General features: G+C 43.8%; 1 protein-coding gene across 6 annotated transcripts in view; it reads left to right on the top strand.

The window, feature by feature from the left end:
- The window catches only part of ADAMTS9 (ADAM metallopeptidase with thrombospondin type 1 motif 9), a 154,963-nt gene that overhangs the window by 63,529 nt on the left and 66,605 nt on the right, over window positions 1–24,829 (top strand). For all 6 annotated transcript variants that reach the window (XM_087825091.1, XM_087825090.1, XM_087825089.1 and 3 more), the window contains exons 19-28: window positions 919–1,045; window positions 5,653–5,863; window positions 6,379–6,543; window positions 8,269–8,433; window positions 11,637–11,756; window positions 14,364–14,468; window positions 14,588–14,755; window positions 16,763–17,026; window positions 21,565–21,726; window positions 23,873–24,049. In XM_087825091.1, coding sequence (XP_087681217.1) covers window positions 919–1,045; window positions 5,653–5,863; window positions 6,379–6,543; window positions 8,269–8,433; window positions 11,637–11,756; window positions 14,364–14,468; window positions 14,588–14,755; window positions 16,763–17,026; window positions 21,565–21,726; window positions 23,873–24,049 — 1,664 coding nt within the window. The remainder of the gene's footprint in view (window positions 1–918; window positions 1,046–5,652; window positions 5,864–6,378; window positions 6,544–8,268; window positions 8,434–11,636; window positions 11,757–14,363; window positions 14,469–14,587; window positions 14,756–16,762; window positions 17,027–21,564; window positions 21,727–23,872; window positions 24,050–24,829) is intronic.

The following is a 24,829-nucleotide window of genomic DNA, read 5'->3' as shown; positions in this document are numbered from 1 at the left end:
TTCTTATATGACAAAATAATTACCACTGTAAGTTTAACTCTCACTCATCAGTTACAATTTTTTTTCTTGCGATGAGAACTTTTAAGATCCACTCTCCGAGCAGCTTTCAAACCTACAACAGTGTTGTTCACTGTAGTCACTATGCTGTATGTTATATTCCCAGGACCTTAACTTATAACTGGAAGTTTGTAGCTTTGATGAGTTTCAACCCAGTTTGTCTACCCATAACCCCCACCCACACTTCTGGCAACCATTAATCTCATCTCTGATTCGATGACTTTGTTTTTCTTTTTAGATTCCACATATAACTGAGATAATACAGTTCTTTCTCTATCTGACTTATTTCACTTTGAGGTGTTTTTGAGTTAAAGAATTAAGGTGTTTTTAAATTTTTTTAAGGACAGCCAAATACATGCTATTTATAAAACTTTGTATCTGCATGGGTTCTCTACTGTCCATTCTCTGAGTCTGTCTCTCACTTCGGCTGGCAGATTAAGCTTTCTTGGGTTTCAGAAGCTGTTAGGCTTCCTCATGTGAGAGGGCCACACGCTGTGGAGCCAAGCAGATCGGCTCTGTCACTTCGACTTTCCAGGGACACTTAGATCTAGCAGTTGATTATTTTGTTTCTTTTTGTCTGAATTAGGTATTGGCAAACCACAGCCAGGGGTCCAATTCCAGCCCACCGCCTGCTTTTACAAATAAAGTTTTATTGGAACACAGACACGCCAACTTTTTTTTTTTACATCCTGTCTATGAGCCGCTGCTTTTGCCCTAAAATGGCAGAGTTGAGTTTCAAAAAAGGTCATGGGGCCCACAAAACCAAAAATATTTATTATCTAACCCTTTACAGGAAATGTTTGCCAATCCCTGGTCTGAATAATTTATGGAATAAGTTATTCTATTTTCCTCCCTGCTTAGGGGAGCGGAAACGGAAGCCCGTTTGCACCAGGGAATCCGATCACCTTACAGTTTCTGATCAAAGGTGCGACCGGCTGCCGCAGCCAGAGCCCATCACTGAGCCCTGCGGCACAGACTGTGACCTGAGGTAAGGCCAGCGCTTCATGGCCCTCACTCCTGGCTGTGGGGGTCTCCCCGGAGGTCTCTGCGTGTGGGGAGCAGGGGCAGGAGCAGGGGGTGCTGGTCTTTAGTCTATGCCCTTGTGTTTATGTGAAATGGAGCATTAGCCAACTTCCCATCTCTCTGAAACTGATGATCCAACACAGACCTGCAAGGTTCTTATTCCTCTTTTGAGAATTAAAAATAGCTAGTGAAGTATGGCACTTGACAAAGACAGTTTTCATTTGCCCCTCACAGCTCACTCTGTAGGCATCGTATTACTGTGATTGAGTCACATCTTATGCAAAAGTTTAGTTTGAAAGGCAACAGAAAAAGAGGAAACTTTATCCCTCGAAATACCTGGAATATTCTGTAATCGCCCAGAGTGTATACACCCCAATGGAACTCATGCACATGAAAGTTGCAATGCACTAAGATACACTCATAGGAGGAGTTGGAAGGAAATCTGTATGTAACTGCTTAAATATCCAAACAAATCTGCATTTAAGAAAAGTCTGAAATCTGAGACAAGAAATGGTGGATGAGTAGAGAATTCTATAGTTTTCCCATTTGCCTGCAAGCTTGACTGTGTCACGTGTGAATATTAAGTGGTCTGGGGGTTGCATTGCATAGACTGCATGTCAGTTAAATGCAGATAAGATGAGTCAGTGCTTTATTCACCTTTTACAGAAAAGAAATAATAAATATAGAATGGTGTGGGACTTGTTAAGATCTCTCCATTCATAAGAAGCAAGATGGATACTTAAGCATTTTGCAGGTTCCACATCACTGTGCCAAATCCTGTCGGTGGTGTTGGCAGGCCTGTAGTGCTGAAGATGCTGAGCATTCTCAGGGCTAGGAGAGAGAAGAGCAGGGCTGTGATCCGTTAGTCATGTGTGTCATGGGAGAAGGAGGGGGAGACATGGCCTGAGTGCCACATCTTTGCAGGTCCTGGCTCTTTCCACCCCATTGCACTTCCTCTCCACCCAGTGTCACTGACCTGCTTGCTCCTGGGTTTATCAAAAAGCATTGACAGAGGTCACTGTAGGAAAAAAACACCCAAGGCATTAAAAGGCAGACATTTACACTAGGCAGTATTAATTCTTGTTATAGGCAATTTCCATACAAACCCATCACTCAGCCAGTTGAGTTAAATTAGAGTTAAAGGTCTTTTCAGAAAAACAATTAGCTAATTAATGCTGAACTGAATTAATCACTAAAGTTTGAGGGGGAAACATTGAATTTGTGGATAGATTCCTTGAAACACAACCTCAATAAACTCAGGTTACATTTTGCAATTAGCCTCATATCAATTATAACTAATAATAGTATAACACTAATAACTAATTAACAGTAATTACATTATTCAGAGTGGTAGCTACTCTGCAAGTAATAAGAGAGTCAACCATTTACTAAGGACTATTTTTAAGTCATATATTATCCTATTAACAGTCTTGTGTTAATAGAATAGTTCTTATATATAAAATCTTACCCTATTAATTATATTAATGTCCTATTTATGTTATTAATAACCTACTAAACAACACAATGACATAAGTATTACTATTATTCAGAATTAACAGGTAAGGAAAACAGGCTGAGAGAAATTAAGCAAAATGCCCAAGGTCACACAACTAGTTAGTGAAGGGGCAGGGTTTAAATATGCTCTGTCTGACCCTTGAGCCTGTGCTCTTAGAAACTTTGGAGAAAGCTGTTTTCATCTTTCATTCAGGCACAGTAAGCGATACTCATTGATCTCATTTTGTGTAGCTTTTCTTCCTTTGTGAAAAGCAATCCCTCCCAGGAGATTCCTGCCCCATCCCTGCTCTCACTCTTGCTTGGACCCCTTTGCTGTCATTTCTTCACTGGCTAAGTCACACCAGCAGAGTCTGATGATGGGGTGTCTCGAATGACAAATCAGATACTGTGGGACTCCTGCTGGCAGCAGTAAGCATGCTCTTCTAATTGTGGGGAAGACAAGTTTGTGCAAAGCCTTTTGAGTACTAGAACATGCCCTTAAAAAAAGGTTCTTTAAGAACCCTGCTTAAGTTTACCCAAGGAACAACAATCCAAGGGTGGAGCTAATGTTTAAACTGTTACTTCAAGAAACTAAAAATTTTCACTTCAAACAATTCCAGGTCGCCACACTGTCGTTTGTAATGGTGCTGGCTAAATTAAAGAAAGAAGGCAAAGGAACCGTAGCCATGTCTTTTTTGTAGAAATTACCGGTAGAAGTTTTTCACTGAAAAACACACGGACACAAACCGAGCCCAAAGAAGGTGTTTTGTCTTTCTCCTGTCAACCTGACCATTGCTATAATTGTGATTTATACTCATTGTTGCCAGGTGGCTGTGTGAAAAACTAAAAGACTGGAGGGAGGATTGTTACTGATGGGTCAAACTCAAACAGTTTTTCCCAGAGCATGCTTGTGGAACCCTAGTTCTAGCAGATGATCATGGAGAACCTGTATGTTCGAGAAGCCTTACCGACCATCTCCTCCCCTATGTGGACATCCACAGTGCTGATTAACATTTCGAAGGCCCTGAGAAGTTCTGCAGTATACAACTCTACTTAAATCAGGAGCTCCCAAAATAATGCCCCACACACCCACAGAGACCACATTTTTTTTCTGTCTCCACTAACTGACAAACACTTTGCATTTCTGAAATATGGTAAAATATAATTGTTACATGAAATGAACTGAATGAGTTCAGAACACTGTAGTGGAGACCACCTTCCAGGGAGAGACTGTGAAGCCAATGAGAGCGTTTTGAGAACTTTCCCAGGGCAGCGTGTGACCTTTGTCGCTTCCAGGCTCTCCGCTCAGATTCCGGGCATTGTGTGAATATCAGGGAGACTCCGCTGTGCTTTTCCAACCTGAGCTGCTGGGGCGTTTCCTCGAAGGGGCAGGACCCCTGCCTCCCTTATCCAGGATGGAAAATAACCTTTCCACAAGGAAATGGTGATGAAGTCAAAGAGCAGGTAGCCAGGAATCAAAGGGCAGATGAAAGTTCCAGATGCCTCTGCGCTGGTTCACGTTTCTGCCTCACTTCCTTAGGGAACTGGGGGTTCACCGGATTAAACTTGGGCAGGATGAGATAAAGCATTGTTTTACTGTCCCTCATTTAACATGTTCCGATTAGAGCAAAATCCTGGTGGCCCACTTGACGTGCCAAATGCAGAAGCAGGGCAACTCTGACCTACTTTCGAGCGTTCATGAGGAATTCCAGGACAAGCGTGTGTCCAGTACTCGTTTCTTCCTGGGTCCACGCCCTGGACAGGTGTGGGTGGAAGAATTCTTTGGGCGTTGGTGTTCTCCAAACCGCTGAATTTCCTGAACAACCCAGAATTAACAATCGAAAGTGAATCCAAGTGAAGATTATAAAGAAAGTCATCTTCTCTGATTGTTAGATTTAATCAACACAATATATTTCAAGTTTATTTATTTGGACTCTTCTATTCAGTTTAAGCATTTTTTCTTGAAGCACTGACCACGTTCCTTGGCATTAGAAGAACCAGTGAATTTATTATACCATTCTGAGCACCTACTGTGTGCCAAGAAAGGCTCATTATAGGGTTCTGTAGATGCAAAGGAACTGTTTGTGACAGATTTGTAGATCCAAGTCTAAGTTTTAAAATGTAGAATTGTGGAGCAGTAAGGAATGAATAATAGGTGGAGCACAGAGGATTTTTAAGGCAGTGAAAATACTCTATAGAGTATTGTATTACATTATAGTGATGAACGCATGTCATTACACATTTGTCCAAACCCATAGAATGTACAACACTGAGAGTGAACTGTAATGTAAATGGTGGACTTTGGGTGATAAAGATGCTCAGTGAGGATCATCTGTTACAATAAATGTACCACTCTGGAGGGGAATGCTGGTAATAGAGGACCCTGTGTGTGGGGAGTGGGACACGGGTATATGGGAAATCTCTGTGGCCTTCCTCTCAACTCTACCACAGGCTTAAAACTGCTCTAAACAAAATAAAGTCTCTTTTTAAAAAAATTGTATAATTGAGTTCTATAGACTATGGCCCTTGTCTTCAAGGAACTTAAGGTCTTTATTCAGTTAGTAATGTACTCAGTTTAGCACACTTGAAAGTCATAATTAGAGTCCAAATTATCCATTCCTTTATCAATTCACAGAATGTTCATTGAGCACTTTCTAGCACAGGCCCACATAAAGGAAGTTTCCTGGGGAGTTTCCAACAGTAGTTCTCTGTTAGAAGCAGCCTGCTTGATAAATGAAATGCTGAGTAGCATGAACCTTTGAAATATAAAATTGCTTTTTCACTCTGTTGAGTTCCAGTGTTTTTTTCTCTTTGGTTGCTTGAATTTTAGATTGACTGTATCAGGGGAGGGTCTTTACAAAGATAGAACTTCTAGTTATCACTCTGTGACTTCCATGTACATTGGCAGCCATGAAAAATACAGGGATACTTTGGTTTAAAATTGGATTTGAGTAACTGACTATGGTTTCATGGTATTTGAGTTAAGGAAAAAAAATGAACTCAATGCTCCCACCAATTAAATATAGATAAGACATACGTTTAACAGAACTCTTGGTTTCTCCCCATTGTTATGCACAGATGGCAGGTTGGCAGCAGGAGCGAATGTAGTGCCCAGTGTGGCTTGGGGTACCGCACATTAGACATCTACTGTGCCAGATATAGCCGGCTAGATGGGAAGACCGAGAAGGTTGATGACAGCTTTTGCAGCAGCCACCCCAAACCAAGCAACCAGGAAAAGTGCTCAGGAGAATGTAACACAGGGGGCTGGCACTATTCTGCTTGGACTGAAGTAAGTGGATTCTCTCCGAAAAAGCCTTCTTGAATGCTAAGTCTGATTAGTTGATGGTGATGAACCAACTAACTCATTCATTAGGGCTGTGTTGAGAAGCCCTTTTTAGCTGTATGGAAAAAGAGTACCATGATTGATTTATAATGCCTGACCCCTTTCAAAATCTGCAGAAAAGAGTACCGTGATTGATTTGTAATGCCTGAAGTGGCCAGGCCTGCAGAAAATTGGGAATGGTAGACCAGCTCAGCCAGATCACTTTTTCTATACCCCATAGGCCATTTCCAATTTTATTTCTCTATTCCCACTTACTAATATTGGCTTCACTATAAACTTGGTAAATAAATTGATAACATGAACAGATAGCCCCAAAATAATAACTAGAACTGGCCAGGGTTGGTTGGTTGGTTGATAGGTTGTTTGTTTCTTAAGGTCTGGCAGAGACATGCCAGCACAGCCAGGATCTGGAACATGCTTGATGAGAAACTCAGTTTTATTTCGTTTTTTTGTCTTTTCAGTGTTCTGAAAGCTGTGATGGTGGCATCCAGAGGAGAAGAGCTATTTGTGTCAACACACAAAATGATGTCCTGGATGACAGCAAATGCACACATCAAGAGAAAGTCACCATTCAGAGGTGCAATGAGTTTCCTTGTCCACAGTGGAGATCCGGAGAGTGGTCAGAGGTGAGATGGGAGGGCTGTCATTTTCCCCCAGGTCACCTCTGACACTCTAGTTCTGAGTCCCCCCTGGGCTGGTCAAGGTTAGACCTGCTGCACCCTTCTCACACCTCCTGCTGAAGAAATGATTCTAGTACTCTCCCCACCCCATGACTGTCATACTGGGCGTGACTGGCCCCTCACGACTTCAGAGGCGCTGTCAGTTAGGTGGATCGCCCACCACAGCAGCTTTTGTCGGTGATTTTGAAGTTCCAGTCCTTTGCCTCCTCTCCTCTCTGAGCCATGGCTAGTCACTGTACAGGGAATTAAGGCTTTGGGAATTATAAAGCTGCCCTGGCTTAGATCGAAAGGAAATAATGAGGTATCCTACTTCCTCATCGCTAAAATAGGCGAGTTGGACATCAGCGAGGGGCCAGTCTGATTTATCCACCCAGCTGCTAGTGGAAACTTGGGAAAGGGAAGGGCCGGGCTGGGCATTCAGGATCTCTGCCTTTCTGCTCCCCTACCTGATGAAGCACAAGGCAGTGCGCAGGTGGCCCCAGGACAGCCAGCAAAGCAGGTGGAGCCTCCTTGCTCTTATGCTGTTGTTAGCACTCACTTTTGGCATAGCCCCAGAGATTCTCACCCAGCAGGTGACTCCCTCCACCTTCTGGCCAGTGAGTGAAGGAACACTGAAGTTCCCTTATTTAAGGCCAGTCAGGAATGTGGGAAAGACACGTTTCCTGTGAATGGTCTCTGCGTGCAGTGCGTTCCCTTATCTCATCCACTTAAGCACAGAGTAACTGTTTACTTTCAGCATCAAATAAAATGTGGATCTTAAAAGGATACTACTAATGCCCCTTTTAATGGCAGACAAGTAACAGTGCATGTGGTTAACAGTGTCTTATTCCTGGACAATTAACATCAAACCTAGCGCTTTCATTCTGTTAACAAGCTGCCTTAGCTTAAACTCTAGTACTGTTTTTAAAAAGATGAAAGAAGGTCCTGGGCTTATTTTCCTTAGATAGCTAGTATTAGCCAAAGTATGATTTCAAATTAACTAACAAACTTTTGCAAGAATGCTTGATAAAGTGCCAGCCAAGATTATCAAACTATATTACATATTCAGTGTGATCCCACATTCCGCAGATAAGCACACTGGGATGCAAGCAGCAATGTGCTGAAGATTGTCCCTGGGTGTGAGATTTTTGGATCACTGTGTATTCTCTTTTATGTTTTCCTGTATTTTTCAAGTTTTTTACGATGAGCATAGACAATAACAACAATTATATTTAACATTTATTAGTTGAACATGTGGTAAGCACTTTACTTAGATTTGTGTTTATTTAGTTTTCACAATTCTTTGCAGTAGCCGCCCTTGTCCCTGTGGTACAGATGAGAAAACTGCAGTATAGAAGAGTTACTTGACCTCTGGATTAAAACCCAGATTGGTCTGACTCATGAATTCCCCACACTTAACTCCTACTCTAGAAAATGATGAACGATGTTCTGCAATATTTCAGAGCATGAAATATTGAAACAGCTTCTGCTTGAAACTGATGCAGAATCAGTATAAACGCAGAGTGAGTGAGTGAGTGAATGAATGAATGAGCCTTCATATTTTTACAAATTGCTATGAGAGAGAGGAATTGCTGTGGAAAAGAGCCCAGCTGTTCCTGCTGGTCATGGCTGGCCCGGGACCCCCAGCGCGGTGCTGAGAACTGGGCCTCACCGGCTGTGCTTTCCTTACAGTGCTTGGTCACCTGCGGGAAAGGGCACAGGCACCGTCAGGTCTGGTGTCAGTCCGGTGAAGATCGATTAAACGACAGACTCTGTGACCCTGAGACAAAGCCAGCCTCCATGCAGACCTGTCAGCAGCCAGAATGTGCGTCCTGGCAGGCGGGTCCCTGGGGACAGGTATTTGAAACGATAAAGTCCTTAACTACATTCTTTCCTTTTTATCTGGAGAGGGCTTACCGCCGGCATTCCAGCGGCAGGGATCTCGCCGCTGTGACTTGCACGATACCTTTCTGGCTCCGTGTTAAGCAGGAGAAACTGCACCTAGTTCACCCCACTTCGCAGGGTCGCCGCTGGCCCTCTGCGGCTGACTGGCCCCTTTACAGACCCTCGTGCACACCTTCGCTCTTGGGTTCAAACTAGATGGAGACACGAGCATCTGAACACTGCCCCACAGATCTGGAGCCTGGCTGATGTTACCTTCTAGTGCACCCCGGTGCATCTGTCACAGAAAAGGGACCCAGCCCCAGCGTCTTTGGCAGCAGGGCCTGGCCTGGGATTTGGATGGGATGTTGTGGCTCCCCATGTCACGTTTCCAAAGCTCACCTCTCGTAAATAAATCAGACTCTTCAAACAGACAAAGTAGATCAAAGGCTGCAGAGTCATCTCTGCAAGAATCTCTTCCGAGTCCCTTAGGCCATAGGTTTTAACTCTTAACTAGACCTATTCTTAAAGAGGGAGTGACAGTCTCCCTTGGGCTTGCATTAGAGAAGCCACTGCTCTTGAATTTAAGTCCTTTCCGATGTAGAGGCAAGAAGCATCCTGGTACTATTTCAGTAGCTCTCCGGCTCCCGAGAGAAGCGAAGCAGCTGTCTGCTGTCACTTATGTAACACCCAGAAGAATGACCCTCCTTCCACCCTGTCCAGTCATGGCTTCAGCCACTTCTTCCTCCAGCTTACGTCTTCATTTCCAGTATGCCTGTGGTTTCTGTCGTTAGCATTGACACTCTCCCGAATCCCCCCGTGGCACAGCGTCCCCAGGCAGACTTCGGGCTGGTCACTGCGTGAACAGGGGGAGTCCACGCGCACTTCTCACCTTGCCTCCTCTTTGGCTCCGTCTGCATAACTCTTAGGGGACAGTGAGAGGAGAGATGCACAGCTCAGGGTCACTGGTGAGATTTGAATATAACATCTTTTAGAACTACTGGACCTATTTTTTACCCCTGTCCATACCAGACCAATCCTGACCAGAGATTTGTGCTTCCTTTGCCTGAACGTGTATTTCAGGGCAACAAACTGTTTTTTAAAATATTGTTTAAGAGTAATGCCAGTTCATAAGAAAAATTTTGCTAAATGTTATTTAGCAAAAAGAAGAAAACCAAACATACTTCTAATTCTACACTGCAGAGATTACTAGAATTAATATGTATATGATTTTCTTATAATATTTTTAAACTAATATTAAGATTAGACTTTAGTTTTTTTAATTGAAATAAAACTCATGTTCACAAGTAACCATTTGAAAGTGAACAAGTCCGTGTCATTTAGTACATTCATAATGTGCAACCACCACCTCCGTCTAGTTCCCAAACATTTTCATCCCCCAGAACACTCACTAAGCAATTACTCCCTCTTTACTCTTCGCTTTGGCCCCTGCAGCCCACGATCTGCTTTCTGCCCATGGGTTTACTTAGTCTAAGTATTTCATATAAATGGAATCACGCAATATGGGACCTTTTGCATCTGGCTCTTTCACATGCACAATGCTTTTAGAGGTCATCCACATTGTAGCACACCTCTTTACTATGTTCCTTTTTATGGCAGTGTAATATTCCATTGTGTGGACAGACCACATTTGTTTATCCAGTCACCCCCATTGGACTCTAGTTACTCAAGCCTCTTGGCTATTGTGAATAGTGCTGCTATGAATATTCATGCATGAGTGTTCTTTTTAGTATCTGATTTCAGTTCTTTTGGGTATTTACCCAAAAGTGGTGTTGATGGGTTCTATGGTCATTCTATGTTTAATTTTCTAACTACCAGTTTTCCACAGAACCTTCCCTCTTACATTTCTATCAGCAGTACACGAAGTTTCCAATTTATCTGCATCCTTGCCAACACTGCTTATTTTCCCACTTCTTAATTATGACCACCTACAGTTTGGACTTGTATTTCCCTAAGGACTCGTTGACCATCTTTTCAAGTGCTTGTGGGTCATTTGTATATCTTCCTCAGAGAAATGCCTATTTGAGTCCTTTGCCCATTATTTAAAAATGTGTAATGTGGTAAAATATAGATAACATAAAATTTACCATCCTATCCATTTTTAAGTCTATAGTTCAATAGCGTTGAGTATATTTACATCTCTGTGCAACCAATATCCAGAACTTTTAATCTTGTAAAACAAAAACCCTACCCATTGCCTTGGCCAGGTGGCTCAGTTGGTTGGCACTTCACCCCGCACACAAAGGATGTAGTGTTCAATCCCTAGTCGGGGCGTGTAGGGGAGGCAACCAATTGATGTTTCTTTCTCACATCAGTGTTTCGCCCTCTCTCTCTAAAATCAATAAAAACATATCCTCAGGTGAGGATTACATTTTTAAAAAACACAAAAAACTTTATCCATTAAATAACTGCCCATTCACCCTCCACCCAGCCCCTGGCAACCACCATTCTACTTTCTGTTGCTATGAATTTGGCTGTTCTGGATACCTCTAGAAGTAGAATCATATAATATTTGTCCTGTTGGGACTGGATTATTTCACTTAGCATAATATCCTCATGGTTTATCCATGTTGTAGCAGGTGTCAGAGTTTTCTTCCTAAAGCTGTACAGGCTGAGTAATAACGCATTGTATGTACATATCACACTTCATGTGTTCGTCTGCTGATGGACACTTGGGTCGCTTTCTCCTTTTGGCTACTGTGAATACTGCTGCTATGAACATGTGAGTATATTAGTATCTCTTTGAGACTCTGCTTTCATTTCTTTCGGATATATACTTAGAATTGCTGGGTTATATGGCAATTCTATGTTAAATTTTTTGAGGACTCGCCATACTGTTTTTCATGGTTCTGGTAGCTATGGTGTAAAAGATGTAAAAATGACTGAAATGTACTCTCCTACCTCCATGGGTTCACGTTAAGGAACTGAACAAATATAATTTCAATGAAGATGGAAATAATTTCAAGTGCTGTAGTAATAATTGATCAGTATAATTTGCACAGAGTAGGATTGCCTACTTTTCCCTAATTGCTTTGGGTGCCTACCCTCTGGCTCACAATGATGGAAATATTTTTCTCCTGTGGAATGCTATGGGGAAAGTAAGGGAAAGAGGAATTTTACTGAATTGTATATACTTGTGTTTTGTTTCCTTCCCCCAGTGCAGTGTCACTTGTGGACAGGGATACCAACTAAGAGCAGTGAAATGCATCATTGGGACGTATATGTCCATGGTAGATGACAGTGTCTGCAATGCAGCAACTAGACCAACTGAGACCCAGGTGAGTCTCCTTCATTCAACTCAATTATTGGCTTTGGGCACTGAGATGCCAAAACTTCCCAGTAACTCAGTCAAAACTGAAGTTCTTTCATAGGTAAGGATGTAGGTAGAGAACACCACTGATTAAATTGTTCTGGATTTACTAATTGTTTTGTTCTTCTCTGGCCATTTGAAATGTATGAAGGTGTGATTCTGATTCTTATTGGATGGCAAATGTTGACTGTTTGGTGGTGTTTTCTTTGTTGTTGTTTTTAATGATTTAAGTGTCGGGTGCAGCAAAGAGTGTCATGTCTGTTCCAGCAGCAGTGAGCCGCTGCTGGCTGCTCCTGCATCTCGCTGTTGACTTGGCTTCTGAGGTTATTACATGTGCTCGTGTCTATGTGGTGGAAATACTGTGCCGTGGTGGCCACTGTACCGCTCTACTCAACTTCACAACAAGTTGGTAGCTTGAATGGGCCATGGTGAGAGAATTTACAGCACAGAAGTCAGAAAATACTACATATTTCAGGGGTTTATTTATTATTTAGACATAGGAAGGTGATGGAGAAAATATTAATAGTGCAAATAAAACTTAAAAGAGTCTAGTGTCTGCAGTCTAGAGTCTAGTGTTACATTGTGAATAGCACAAAAAATCAAGGAAATCTTTTTGCGGTATTTGAAAATTATCTGGCTCAGCAAAGAAATCAATTGCTCATGTCGCTGGCAAATGAGAAAAGTTCTTCAGTGACCTTCATCGCTTCACTTTCCCCTTACTCTTAAAAGTAAACAAAACATCAGCTAACATTTATGTCAGAACTACACTTGTCCAGGAATTACAGCCATAGTCTGTCAACAGATTCAAGAGTTTGGCAAAAATCAACCAGACTATTCTGTGAGAATCAGTTGGCTGTATGGAACTTTAAATTAAGAATTATATATGTTATTGTTATTTGTAAATTGCATGCTACACGTTCTTTGTATCAGTAAAATTTATAATAAGCATATATGTACATGTATAAACATATGCCTATCTACACGAACACACGCACACCTTTTTTCTCGAGAGCTAGTTGGTGGTTACTCACCAGCGCACCACTCTCTGTGCGCCTGGTTTTGGCATCATTTTTGTAAAGAGAAGACTTGGGCTTGCACATCAGCTTCGCTGATTGCTGAAGGCAGGACCTGAACCCAGACTATGCCAGAACTCATGCTCCGAGGCTCCATCTGGCAGCGCACGGACTCTGTGCTGAGCTCCCTTAGGCTGCTGCATGTCAACATGGTTGTTTATGGATGACGCGTGTCAAAAAAGTAAAGGAATATGGCAGTGCTGTGCATGCTGTCATCGCTGATCAATTAACCAAACACAACTTGTGAATTGTGTCTTTATTTTTATTACTTTACTGAAGTATTTCAAACCACCATATGATAACTGCCTGTGAAATGCTAGCTACTGTCTGAGCAGCCAGAAGTAAGGACTTAGCAAATCCCTTAGAGAGTCTAAACATGCATTTCTCTCTAAACTGTTCCATAATCTCCACTGGCCTAGAGGGCAGCCCCACAGTTGCAGCGCATGAATCCTTCTTCTCTGTATGAAAATACCCCTGTGGCTTTCTTTGGACCACAGACAGAGGACTAGGTGAGGTCTGGAGCCAAGTCGCGGAATGTCCCATCGGCTTGTAAGCTCCCTAAAGTCAAGGATGCAACATTCTCCCAGCACTTGACGCCGTGCCCGGTACATCGTAGGCATTTTGTAGGCAGATAGTTAACCAAAGAATACTTGCTAACCACTGAGGCTGGGAATGATTGTGAGCAGGTGTATGCTTGTGTTTTCCCATTTGTAAATCTGGGAATACTATCTACACATGGGTGGCCTCATTCCTTATAGGGATTTTTCTCTGGAGTGATTGAGGGGTTATATAAATTTAGGCATCGGGATATAGAATATACCTCTTATATCTAGATTTGACCTTCAGGGCCTCAGGAGTTTTAAGTAAACTTAGAAAGCAAGTTCATGATCAATGAATTCTGGTTCTGCAACTAAATGAAATTTGAGAACAGCATTTGGGCTTCAGAATTTTAAAAAATTAACAATTGATCATTTTAAAAGGATATTCTGCTCCTTCCCAACTTATCTGAAAATATTTTACAATATTTTCTCTCTTTCGACATGAATAGGTAAATAAATATGGTATTAAAAATCATTAAGTAGACCCCAGCCCTGTATCAAGGTGCCCACAAAATGACTCAGGTTATAGTCCATTTACAGTCAACAAAATTGGGGTTGGCCTTGGCTGGTGTGGCACAGTTGGTTGGAGCAATGTCCAGAACTCCAAAAGGTCCAGGGTTTGATCCCAGGTCAGTACACATACAGGAGGCAGCCAATTGACATATCTCTGTCAAGTCAATATCTCTCTCTGCCCTTCCCCTCTCTCTAAAAATCAATGATTTTTTTCTTAAGTTAAAAAGAAAAGAAATTGGGGCTGAGACATATCATGTTACTTGATATCTCTCAAAATCACACACAAATCTGAGGTGTTAGAATTTTTAGTTCTTCTGCTTTTATATGCCATGACCATGAAGGTGTGCGTTGACATAAAGGTAACTGGCTTTTCCCCCTTCTCACACCTAGGACTGTGAATTACCATCTTGTCACCCTCCCCCGGCTGTCCCAGAAGGGAGGAGAAGCACGCACAGTGCACCACGAACCCAGTGGCGATTTGGGTCCTGGACTCCGGTAAGTAGAGTGGTAGAAGGGGGGCCGGAGGGAAGGAGCATGACCACAGAAAGTGGGTTACTGTCCAGCGAGTGGCCGATTCTAATAACGTTTCTACATGATTTTGCTCCAACACGCAGTGCTCGGTCACTTGTGGAAAAGGTACCCGGATGAGGTATGTCAGCTGCCGCGACGGGGACGGCTCCGTGGCTGACGAGAGCGCCTGCACGGCCCTGCCTAGACCAGTGGCGGAGGAGGAATGTTCTGGGGGCCCCTGTGGCCAGTGGAAGGCTTTGGACTGGAGCCCTGTAAGCAAGTGACTTCTTTGGGACTGGGAGAGGACTGGCCGCAGTCGGGGGGATGACTAGCAGCAGGTCTCAGATATCAGTGGTAGTATTTTAGAATCGGATTTAGATTGTGATTTATTTATTTATTTATTTATTTTAATTTTATTATTATTATTGTTTTAGATTGTGATTTAATTTGCTGTGCTTCATGTATGTGCAGCTGGTATAAATCGTAGTCAGATGTACAAGAAATGTGCTTTTTTTTAAAATATGTAAATATCAGTTTATAATCTACGTAAGCCCCTGTCCTGTTGGGCTGATTGGAAAACCAGTCACACCAGAGTGTAGTTGGTGTGTGTGGTACCCAAAGTGGTAAAGATGAAGGGAGGTGTAAGGAGGCGGCCTTTCGCCTTGAGTCTGGGCACCTCCTGTGTCCTGCGCTCCCTTGAAGCCCAGGGGCTCTTGGCTTCCCTGCCAAGAGTAAGAAGTGAGAATTCCCATCCAGAGCTGTGGACCTGGCCCCTGTGTGCACCGAGCACCGTCTATGGGATTTTATGAAAGTAGAAAAACCTTTGTCTTCAGGCAGCTCCTGCTTTCTGCCTTGTCAAAACCAGAGTCCAGGAAATAACAAAACTTAGGATAGGTGAGGAGACATCATAGGGAAAATGGAGACTAGTATGTCAATAGATATCATAACGTATATTATAAAATTTGAGAGGTAGATTCAAACAGAGCTGTGTAAATATCCAGACCTTGACATTTACTGGCTGCATGACCTTGAGCTATCTGGTTAAAGTCCCTGAGCCTTAGTTTCTTCTGCTTTTTAAAGACCAAAAAATATCTATCTTCAAGGTTGTTGTGGAAATTACTTGAGATTATATATGTTAAATATTTAGCACAAAGTAGGTGCTCAGTAAATGGTAAAGAATCTCATTCTCATGCTTTGAGCCTCCAAACATACATATATATACACACACATCAGGTACAGCTGTTTACTCACCAGGTACTTGTTAAAGCTCACTCTACAAAGAGCAGCGAGCAACAAATAATAAAGTCCTTGCCTTCACGGAGACTCTCCCAATGGAGGTTCCAGTCACTGAGAAAATAAGAAATAGATAATATGATATAGTAACAGATACTGACAAGTACTAGAGAAAAGTTCAGCAGAGCAATGGGACATGCTTTCAGACAGGGTGGTCAGGAAAGGACTGGCCGATTGAGCAGGACTAAGTGAAGTGCGGGGTAAGCCACGTGGTTATTCATGCGGGACAGCAGTAGGTACAGCAGATGCACAGACCTGCGATGCGAGTGTGCTCGGCAGACTAACGGAACTTCCAAAAGGCCAGTGTGGCTGGAATGCAGTGAGTGCCGAGGGATAGGAGGTGAGTCAAAGAGAGATCATAGAGCTATCAGTGGCCGTATCATTAAGGGCCTACCAGTTCAAGTAAGGACTTTGGACATTGAACAATGTCTGAAGAAGATGTTCTCTGATAAGACCATACAAAGTGGGTTACTGTCCAGTTAGCGACCAATTCTAATAACATTTCTGCATGATTTTGCTCCAACACCCAGTGCTTAGCCACTTGTGGAAAAGGTACTCGGATGAGATATGTCAGCTGCTGGGATGATGAATTGGGGAGTCACTGGAGAGACTGGCATGATCTGACTTTTGTTTGCAAGGGGCACTGTTTGTGATATGTAAATAGACTGGGGCAGGGGTGGGGGTTCAAGGTTATAAGCAGGAGCCCACACGAAAGGCTATTACGATAGTCCTGGCAAGGGAAGGTGATGGCTTGGACTAGAGAGGCGATGGTGGAGGTAGTAAGAAGTGGCTGGGCTGGGGTTATATTTTGACCACTGAGCTGGCATGATTTCTTGATGAAATGGCTATGGGGTGTAGTCAAGGATAACACCCAGGTTTTGACCTGATCAACTGGGTGAGTAGTGGGCAATTTACCAAAAATGCACATTCCTGAATTTATGGCTGCCCAGTGACTGACCCTTTCTCTTTCTGAACATTCCCCATAGTGTTCTGTGACGTGTGGGCAAGGTAGGACAACCCGGCAAGTGATATGTGTCAACTACAGTGACCATGTGATTGATCAGAGCAAGTGTGACACAGATTATATCCCAGAAACCGACCAGGACTGCTCCATGCCACCATGCCCTCATCGGACCCCAGACAGTGCTCAGCACCCTTTCCAAAATGCAGGTTTTCAGCCCAGAGGCCTCAGCCCTAGCCGCACCCATGTGCTCGGTGGAAACCAGTGGAGGACTGGGCCCTGGGGAGCAGTGAGTATTTACTGAGGTCTTTTCCTAATTTGCCACCTTTTTCACTAGAGGCTGCATTGGGGGTGGGGGTGGGGGTGGGGAATAGACTTAAAACACCTTCAGAGCATTTTTTCTCACCAAGGATTGTCATGCATTTTCACTGGTTTTGGGGCGACCTGCAGTGGGCTGATTGCAGTCCCTGAGAAAGTGTCACCTGATGCTGCCTGCATGCACCTGTGAGCTCCCTTACCTGAGTGGAGAGGGGGCCATCACTGCTGGGCGTCCTGAGCATGTGGCCTCCTGGGAGGTGCTGTGAAGGCCTAGAGGAGTGAGCCTGGGGGCAGCTCCTCCTGGGGGAGTTCTTACCTGGGGGGGATTGGAAGGGCAGAGGAACTCTTCTGAAAAGGAGCCCATCACAAACACCATTTTCCACCTCACTATTTTCCAGTCGAGGGCAGTGTCCAAGGGGCACAGCTGCTGTGTCATTGGTGGCAGTAGATCATTGGTCTGGATGGGGGAGAGGGACATACGAGGCTAGGTAAAATCTGCACTTAGGGGGGAAGTACCATACTCTTCAAGGCTCACCTGGAAAACAGAGTTAACCATATGCTGGCTTTTCTGGGTTGTGAGAATTAAATGCAATGATGCAAGTCAAGTGCTTGGCACTCTGCCTGCTACAGAGTGAGACCTTAATAGACATCAGCAACAATCCTTATCATTATCATTGTCCTTCACATTAGGAAGACCTTGAAACATAGTCAGTATCCAAAGGGGAAATATGCTTTTGAAGGGAGAGAGCGAGATAGAAACATCAATGAGAGTGTCATCAACCGGCTGCCTCCTGCATGCCCCCTGCTGGGGATCAAGCCCACAACCCAGGCATGTGCCCTGACTGGGAATCGAACCTCAGTCTCCTGGATCCTAGGTCGATGCTCAACCACTGAGCCATGCCTGGCTGGGCTGAAGGCTTTCAATTTTTTACTAAATAATTTTCCAAAAAAAATAATTACATTGTGGGTGCTGGCCACGTCTAATGAAACTGCATGGGGTGAGGAGGTGCGGGCCCTGGCCAGGTGCGGAGTCAGGTTATTCGTCACCCGGGGTCTTCTTTTTCATCATTTACTGTGTTTCCTTCTAGTACTGCTAATTGTGTTTAATTATTTCTGGGCTAAAAAGGATTAGAAGGAGGCTGGCTGTTTCAGTAAGTCAGACACGTTCCCGGGAATTCTGATCAGCCTCTGCGCGTTGTGGAGCGTCAGCTGTGTATCTGCCAAGTGGCTGGGACCTTTGCCATCTCGGTCCCCTGGCTTACTTCCTGCTTTGTCTCCCTTCGCCTGGCTCAGAGGAGATTTTGGTTCTGAGAAATCAAAGGGTGACTAAGGGAGGTAATCACTGGGTGTCCCACAATTTTTCTGATTGAAAAATACGGAACTCATGTGTATGTGTTCTAATGAGAGCACTAGAAAGTTTTAAAGACATTTTAAAGCCGTCCTCATTTAGGACTGCCTTTGGGAATGATGCATTCCTTTAAGACTGAATGACTCTGCCCTGGGCAGAGTTCTCAATTAGGGAGAATTAGGGAACCTTTTGGCAGCAATGGGCGGCCTGCATTTTGCCTGGTTTTTGTTTGGGGATTTTTTTCTAAGCTCAGTGAGGCTGAAGCTGGACAGTGTGATTTTTCAGGCCTCGCTTGTGATGCCTGACCCACTCCCAGGAGTGTGCGGGGTGTGCGTGCATCCTTGCATGGGGTCTTCCTGCCTTCCCTGGCAGAAAAGGCAGCAAAGAATCATAAACACTAGAGAATGGCATTGTCAAGTTTACACTGGATTCTGGATTAAGACCCTCATTTTATAGCAGGTTTCTGCATAAACTTGAACCCTGTATGGGGTTTCCTGTGTGTAATCAGTGAGGGATCTCTGGTTGCAAGCAAAAGAAAAGCAACTGACTCTTTCAAATGAGAGCATTCATGTAGCTCCTGGTACAGGGGAGACCAGAGCATCTTCAGGGATCTAGCTCAGGGCCTGGCAATTTTGTTCTTCAAAGGGCCAGCTAGTAAACATTTTTATGTGTGTGGACCATACAGCCTCTGACACAACTAAGCAGCTCCTCCGTTGTAGCAGCACACAAGCAGGCACAGACAACAAACGAATGGGCATGACTGGGTTTCAATAAAACTTTATTTATAAAAACAGGTGGCAGGCCAGATTTTGCCCCAAGGCTGTGGTTTGTGGAACCCTGATCTGGACAGAGCAGTATCTAGAGGATAACTTCTTTGAGGAGTTTCTGTCTTAATGGATCCCTTTCACCTCTGAACCACCCTTGAGTTACTTGGGATTCAAATCCCCAGGAGAGCCTGATTGGCCCGGCTTGCCCCACTTGCTCACACCTTGACCAGGGAAGGGAAGGGCATCTTAATAGACAGGCCCAACGAGGTGGCATTGCCTGGGGAGGGAAGGTTCCTTACAGGGATTGGGCTGCCTGCTGTATGGGAGCATATGAGGCAGGGAAGAAAAGCAGATGTCCACTACCTCTTGTTCCTCTTGTTCCATTTCCCCTTGTTTTGTCCAGTGGGGGTGATAAGAGCAGAGTTTTGTTCAAAGAAATGGCTACCTAGGAAAATATGTCACCTAAAGAGAATAGGAAAATTGTTGACAAAAGAGGTGCAGAGTGAAATTCCGCAACATAGGCATTGATCGAGTACAGCACTTCATCTGTGTGTGGGAAGATAAAGACCCGAGCCGACCCTGGGTTCAGAACTGCAGTGCAGAAGCTTGGCTCCAGCTGAGCATTGTCTCCACCTTTTTGGTCAAATCCTCAGGAGGAAGCATCTGGTTGGTCAGTGGGCAGCCTGGATTAGTTGGCCTTGGATCGGATAGCATGTGGTTTATAGACCTACTGCTTCCAGAAGCTTTAATGGAACCAGGCAGTAAACCCTGTGACCAAGGCTGTGGGAGTTACAGGGACATGAGTTATGACACTGAGCCGTCCCTCAAGGAATTTATCATTTTGTTGGGCCATAACACTCACAGGAGACATAATAAAGGAATCATACAAGATTTTATTATGAAGGGAAAAATTCAAGGGCCAAAATATATATTCCAAATCTATTTATAATATGGAAGGGCCTCCCAAATATTTTAAATTCTGGTCCCCAAACAAAGCCAATTAAAATAATAGTTCTCTGTATTTTTTATTACAGACTAAGAAGCTGTTTCAAAGTAGAAAACAAATATTTTCAACTAGAGTAATTATACCAGAACTATCTGAGAATAGAGGTGGGATATTTTAAAACATTCAAAATTTACCTAAATCAAAAATTACCTAAATATTTTCTCAGACAGAATTCATACATCTATTTTCTTGCTCTATACATATTTTAAAATTAAACCCAATATATTTTTAAACCACTCAATTTGACAAGTGTAGGTAGGGAAATTGAACTGAGGTCTAGTGTAATAAGCAAAATATATTCACACCGTTACATGGAAAAAACTGAGCAGCAAGCAGCAGTATTTGCAGGTATTTTGAAATAACACAGGTATGAGCTGAGGTTTGGTAGAAAACACAAGTCAGCCATCAGAACCCGGAACTCAAAACATTATTGCAAAAGCATTTGCGATGATAACTTGTGGGAATTGCTTGGGACTAGGTGGTTATTATATAGGCAGAGTGTTAGGGATCAGAGTGAAGGATGCTAGCAAACACACTGGGTTTCAAAAGATAACGAAGTTATGGAAAGAAAAACACACTCAAGATGTAGATAAACAAGAGAACTATGAGAAGCTTGTGTGGGAAATGAGCTGCAATGCAAACATAATTCTATGAACAACCATGAGAGGGAGTGCTAGACTGAACCTCCATCCAGAGAGGCCCATCCATATGGAATTCAGTGAAGTCCATTGGAAAATATAAATAAGAAGGAAAACAAACCTTGCTACCATCTGCCACTACAGTAGACCCTATTTTGGAGGGAGAGACAGGAACATTACCCAGGAGAAACTGATGTCTAGGTGGCGTTCCTATAAGTGACTGAGTTAATATGAAAGTTTAATTTCAACAACTGGCTGTCAGTTAAGCATGTAATTTGACTCTTGCGCTGAAAGGGAAGTCATACTTTGGTTCTAAATAAGCACTTGGAGTTTTGAAAAGAAAAGACTTTCTCAATAGGCTGTGGTGTCGGTCCACCCATGTACTTCTCAGGGACCTAGAGAAGATGAAGGAGGGCCATAAGTCGGGCTGCCATGGAAATCAGGGCACACGGTCACTCCGTGGGCATTTACTGAATACCAGCATTTACCGAACACCGGCAGTAGACATTTCTTGAACACCTACTCAAGGCCTAAAGCATGAAAGGAGAAGTCACACTTTGCCCCCGGGGTATTTATTTTAAGACTTGTACATAAACGGCCCAGAGAAGGAAAGTCCTGCTATGGCTTTCTGTCCACTGAGAACGATTTCTGCCGCGTTTGTCTCTGGCCTTTCCATCGGCTGGTCTTTGTGACCCTAAAATGGAAATCGAGGGGCGGGTGCACCTGTTGACTGATGCCCGCTGTGTTCAGTGTTCCAGCACCTGCGCTGGCGGGTCCCAGCGGCGCGTGGTCGTGTGTCAGGATGAGAACGGGCACACGGCGAGCGACTGCGTGGAGAGGATCAAACCGGATGAGCACAGAGCCTGCGAGTCCGGCCCTTGCCCTCGGTGGGCCTACGGGAACTGGGGAGAGGTGAGCGGAAAGTCCGGGTGCGTGCGCGCTTTGGAAGGAACAGAGTAAATCTGCTGACCGAACTGGGTTACTGTTCATAGTTTAATTGAAGGAAAGAGAGTTCGCTCCAGTTAAAGCTTCCTGATTTGGAATTAATGAGGAGACCTTTCTTAATGCAGGGCTACTTTAAAAGTGCATTTATGATCAATCATAGACAGCTCGATTACACCGGAGAGGGAAATTAGGAAAGAACGAAGCTAAACGCTAATTTAAATTGCTAACCTCCGCTGATTAAAAAATAGAGGCTCTTAAAGTGATCGAAAATATGTGTAGAATTAGTGGAAACGTTGCCGTCTTCGCCACAGTGTGGGGTGTTGTGATACACACTCATTCTCATGGTGCGATGTCTGCATCAGTTCATCCCCTGATGAAACCAGAATGAATAGGTGCTGTTTTTCCCATGCAAGGTGACTCGCCTTAAACAAGGAAGTGAACAGTTAGCTGTATATTCTCAAATAGTGGAGTTTTTCAGCTGTTATTTTAGACCTTTCTAAAGAGTTGCCTGCGATGATTGATAGAGCATCTAAGGCAGAGAAAACTGGGTACCATGCCCAGCCCTGCAACTCTGCCAGACACCTCCATTCTCCTCTATGACGGGACGATAGTGGCATCAGCCCCGGAGTATTCATGGCTGTCCTTGGAGATGGTGCATGTCAAATGCCTAGCACACAGCCTTCGGTCAGAGTCAGCTGCTATGATAAAAATGATGATTACTAGGGATAATTATTATTATAATTAGCCTTACTAGCATTATCAAATGGGCTTTTGAGCCACTATTACATGTAGGGCTTATAGACTTACTGTTTTGTGTTTAACAAAAATATATCTCTCTACTCTTGAATCTACAGGGAGATCACATATTTAAAGCTTCTTGAGTTCTACCTTGACTGTAAAATTTATAAAATAAAACATGAGGATTAACATCTTGCAGACCCCATTGCCAAGAGGGGGAAAAGACAAATGAAATGGTCGGGCGCGTTAACGCTCACTCCCCGGCTAACTGAAATCGTGTGTCCGCATGTCACGGTTTCATACACGTAGCCCAGTAGTCACAGGCAGTCATAGTGGAGACTTCTGTTGACTTTCGTTGACAGTGCGTCATTCTTGGGCTTGGCTGAAAGGCAGGAAGGGGGAGTCAGGCTTGGAGAGTCGTGTATTAGGGTTTTCCCAAAACTCCTCAAAAAGCTTTGTCCTGAGGGACCCATGATTAAGCTTCTGTAATTGGACTGAAGCCAGGAGAGTACACGCATTCACAGGGATGCTTGCTGTCAGCACGGACCAGATCGTTCCAGATTCTGTGGGAGATCTGGCCTTGGCACAGCAGGGAAACCGAATGTCAGTGTTCCTGGATGTGAGCTCAGCAGTCGTGTCCAAGAAATACAACTTGTTCCTGCCTCAGAATTTCGGATTTAGCCAGGAGTCAGAAGTTGATCCAACATTCCCATCACTGTTTATTCATCCTCGGGGAAAGTCATAGTTGTTCTAAGTTTTGAAGATAACGTAAAATATTTTGACATCATAAACGTCTATGGAGATTGGCATCACAGAACAGCCAAAGGTTGGCGACAGCTTCTTAGAAGTTGCCAGGAAATAAAACTAGCTAAGTCATTATTTCCTGTATGTGGTACTGGGTGGTGTTTTGGATAGTTGATTTTTGGTTTTGTATAATGGAACTTAATTCTAAACACTTGCTATTAAGCTGACCTGGATCAAGTTAATTAACCTCTTTTAAGCTTAGTTGCCCCATATATAAAATAGGGCAAGTGATTATCCTGTCCTCCTGATGAGATGATGTCTAGTAGAGCACCTAGTGCGGGTGAAGAGGAAGCACTCAGTAGACAGCACCTACCACTGGTGAAGAGGAAGCACTCAGTAGACAGCACCTACCACTGGTGAAGAGGAAGCACTCAGTAAACAGCACCTACCATTGAGGCAGAGAGCGCCAGTCTGCTGTAGATACTGCTCTGGCTAATTCAGTGTGGTTCTCTCTAGAGGCTTACCTCACCCTGTGCCATAATAGAGCTTGGCTAAGAAATATTTCTTATGGGAAAGGAAAATTTGCCGTTGGCCATTTGAAATAACGGAGCCTTCCTTTCCCTTTGTGCAGTGTTCTAAGCTATGCGGTGGAGGCTTGCGAACCAGACTGGTGGCCTGTCAGCGGCCCAGCGGCGAGCGGTTCCCAGACCTGAGCTGTGAGATTCTCGACAAGCCTCTGGACCGTGAGCAGTGCAACACGCACGCTTGTCCTCAGGACGCCGCATGGAGCGCTGGCCCTTGGAGTTCGGTACGGCCCTAACTATTCATGTTTGTTAGCCAAACTGTCTAGCTGCTATCCCCAATTCCGAAGTATTCTGGGGCACTCCGTTGTGACAGACAGCTGTCATGCTCACAAGGGCTTTCCTGAAACTGCCATAAGCGGTGTGTTCTTTTCCTCACATTGATCTACCGCAGCATTAATGTTTTGTGATGTTGCCAAAGTGACTTTACAGAAAACGTGTACCTCATGCAGGCCTGGTGCCAACGCCAGGAAGCAACTTCCTTTCCTAGGGGAACTAGACTATATATATTTGGATTTTTTTTTTAAAGAAACTAAATAACTTAATGTAGTGATTCAGCTCCAAAGTGATTTAAGCAGACAACTCAATAGCGGGCTTACTTTCCTTTCCTTAGCTATGGCTGTTTTGACTTTGGGGAAGGTACCTACTTATTGAGGCCAAAGCAATGTTTTCTTCAGTGACTCAGGTACAACTCTCAACACAATCACCTCAAAGGTTGTACCCGTAAAATAGACTGAAATCATTTGGAAAATGCAAAAGACCAGCAGTGGACTCAGTGACCTGGTGCTTGTCCCTTGTCTGAAATGTTCTTTCTTCCACGAAGACACAACACCCATTTGAGACCACTTTTTGCTTCAGACCTAGGCTTCCTTTTCTGTCTGCTTAGCTGACATTGTGAGACCGGCTTCCCTCTCTCACCACTATGCAAACGTCCAGGCAGCTCTTGCGAACCGAAGGGTCAGCTGTGTCAAAACAACACTCTAAGTTGTACCATAACTTGCGGAGCC

The sequence above is a fragment of the Miniopterus natalensis genome, chromosome 15 (genome assembly GCF_054644295.1).
Source record: "Miniopterus natalensis isolate mMinNat1 chromosome 15, mMinNat1.hap1, whole genome shotgun sequence".
In the NCBI taxonomy this organism is placed as follows: Eukaryota; Metazoa; Chordata; class Mammalia; order Chiroptera; family Miniopteridae; genus Miniopterus; species Miniopterus natalensis.
This window is presented reverse-complemented; position numbering and strand designations above follow the sequence as displayed.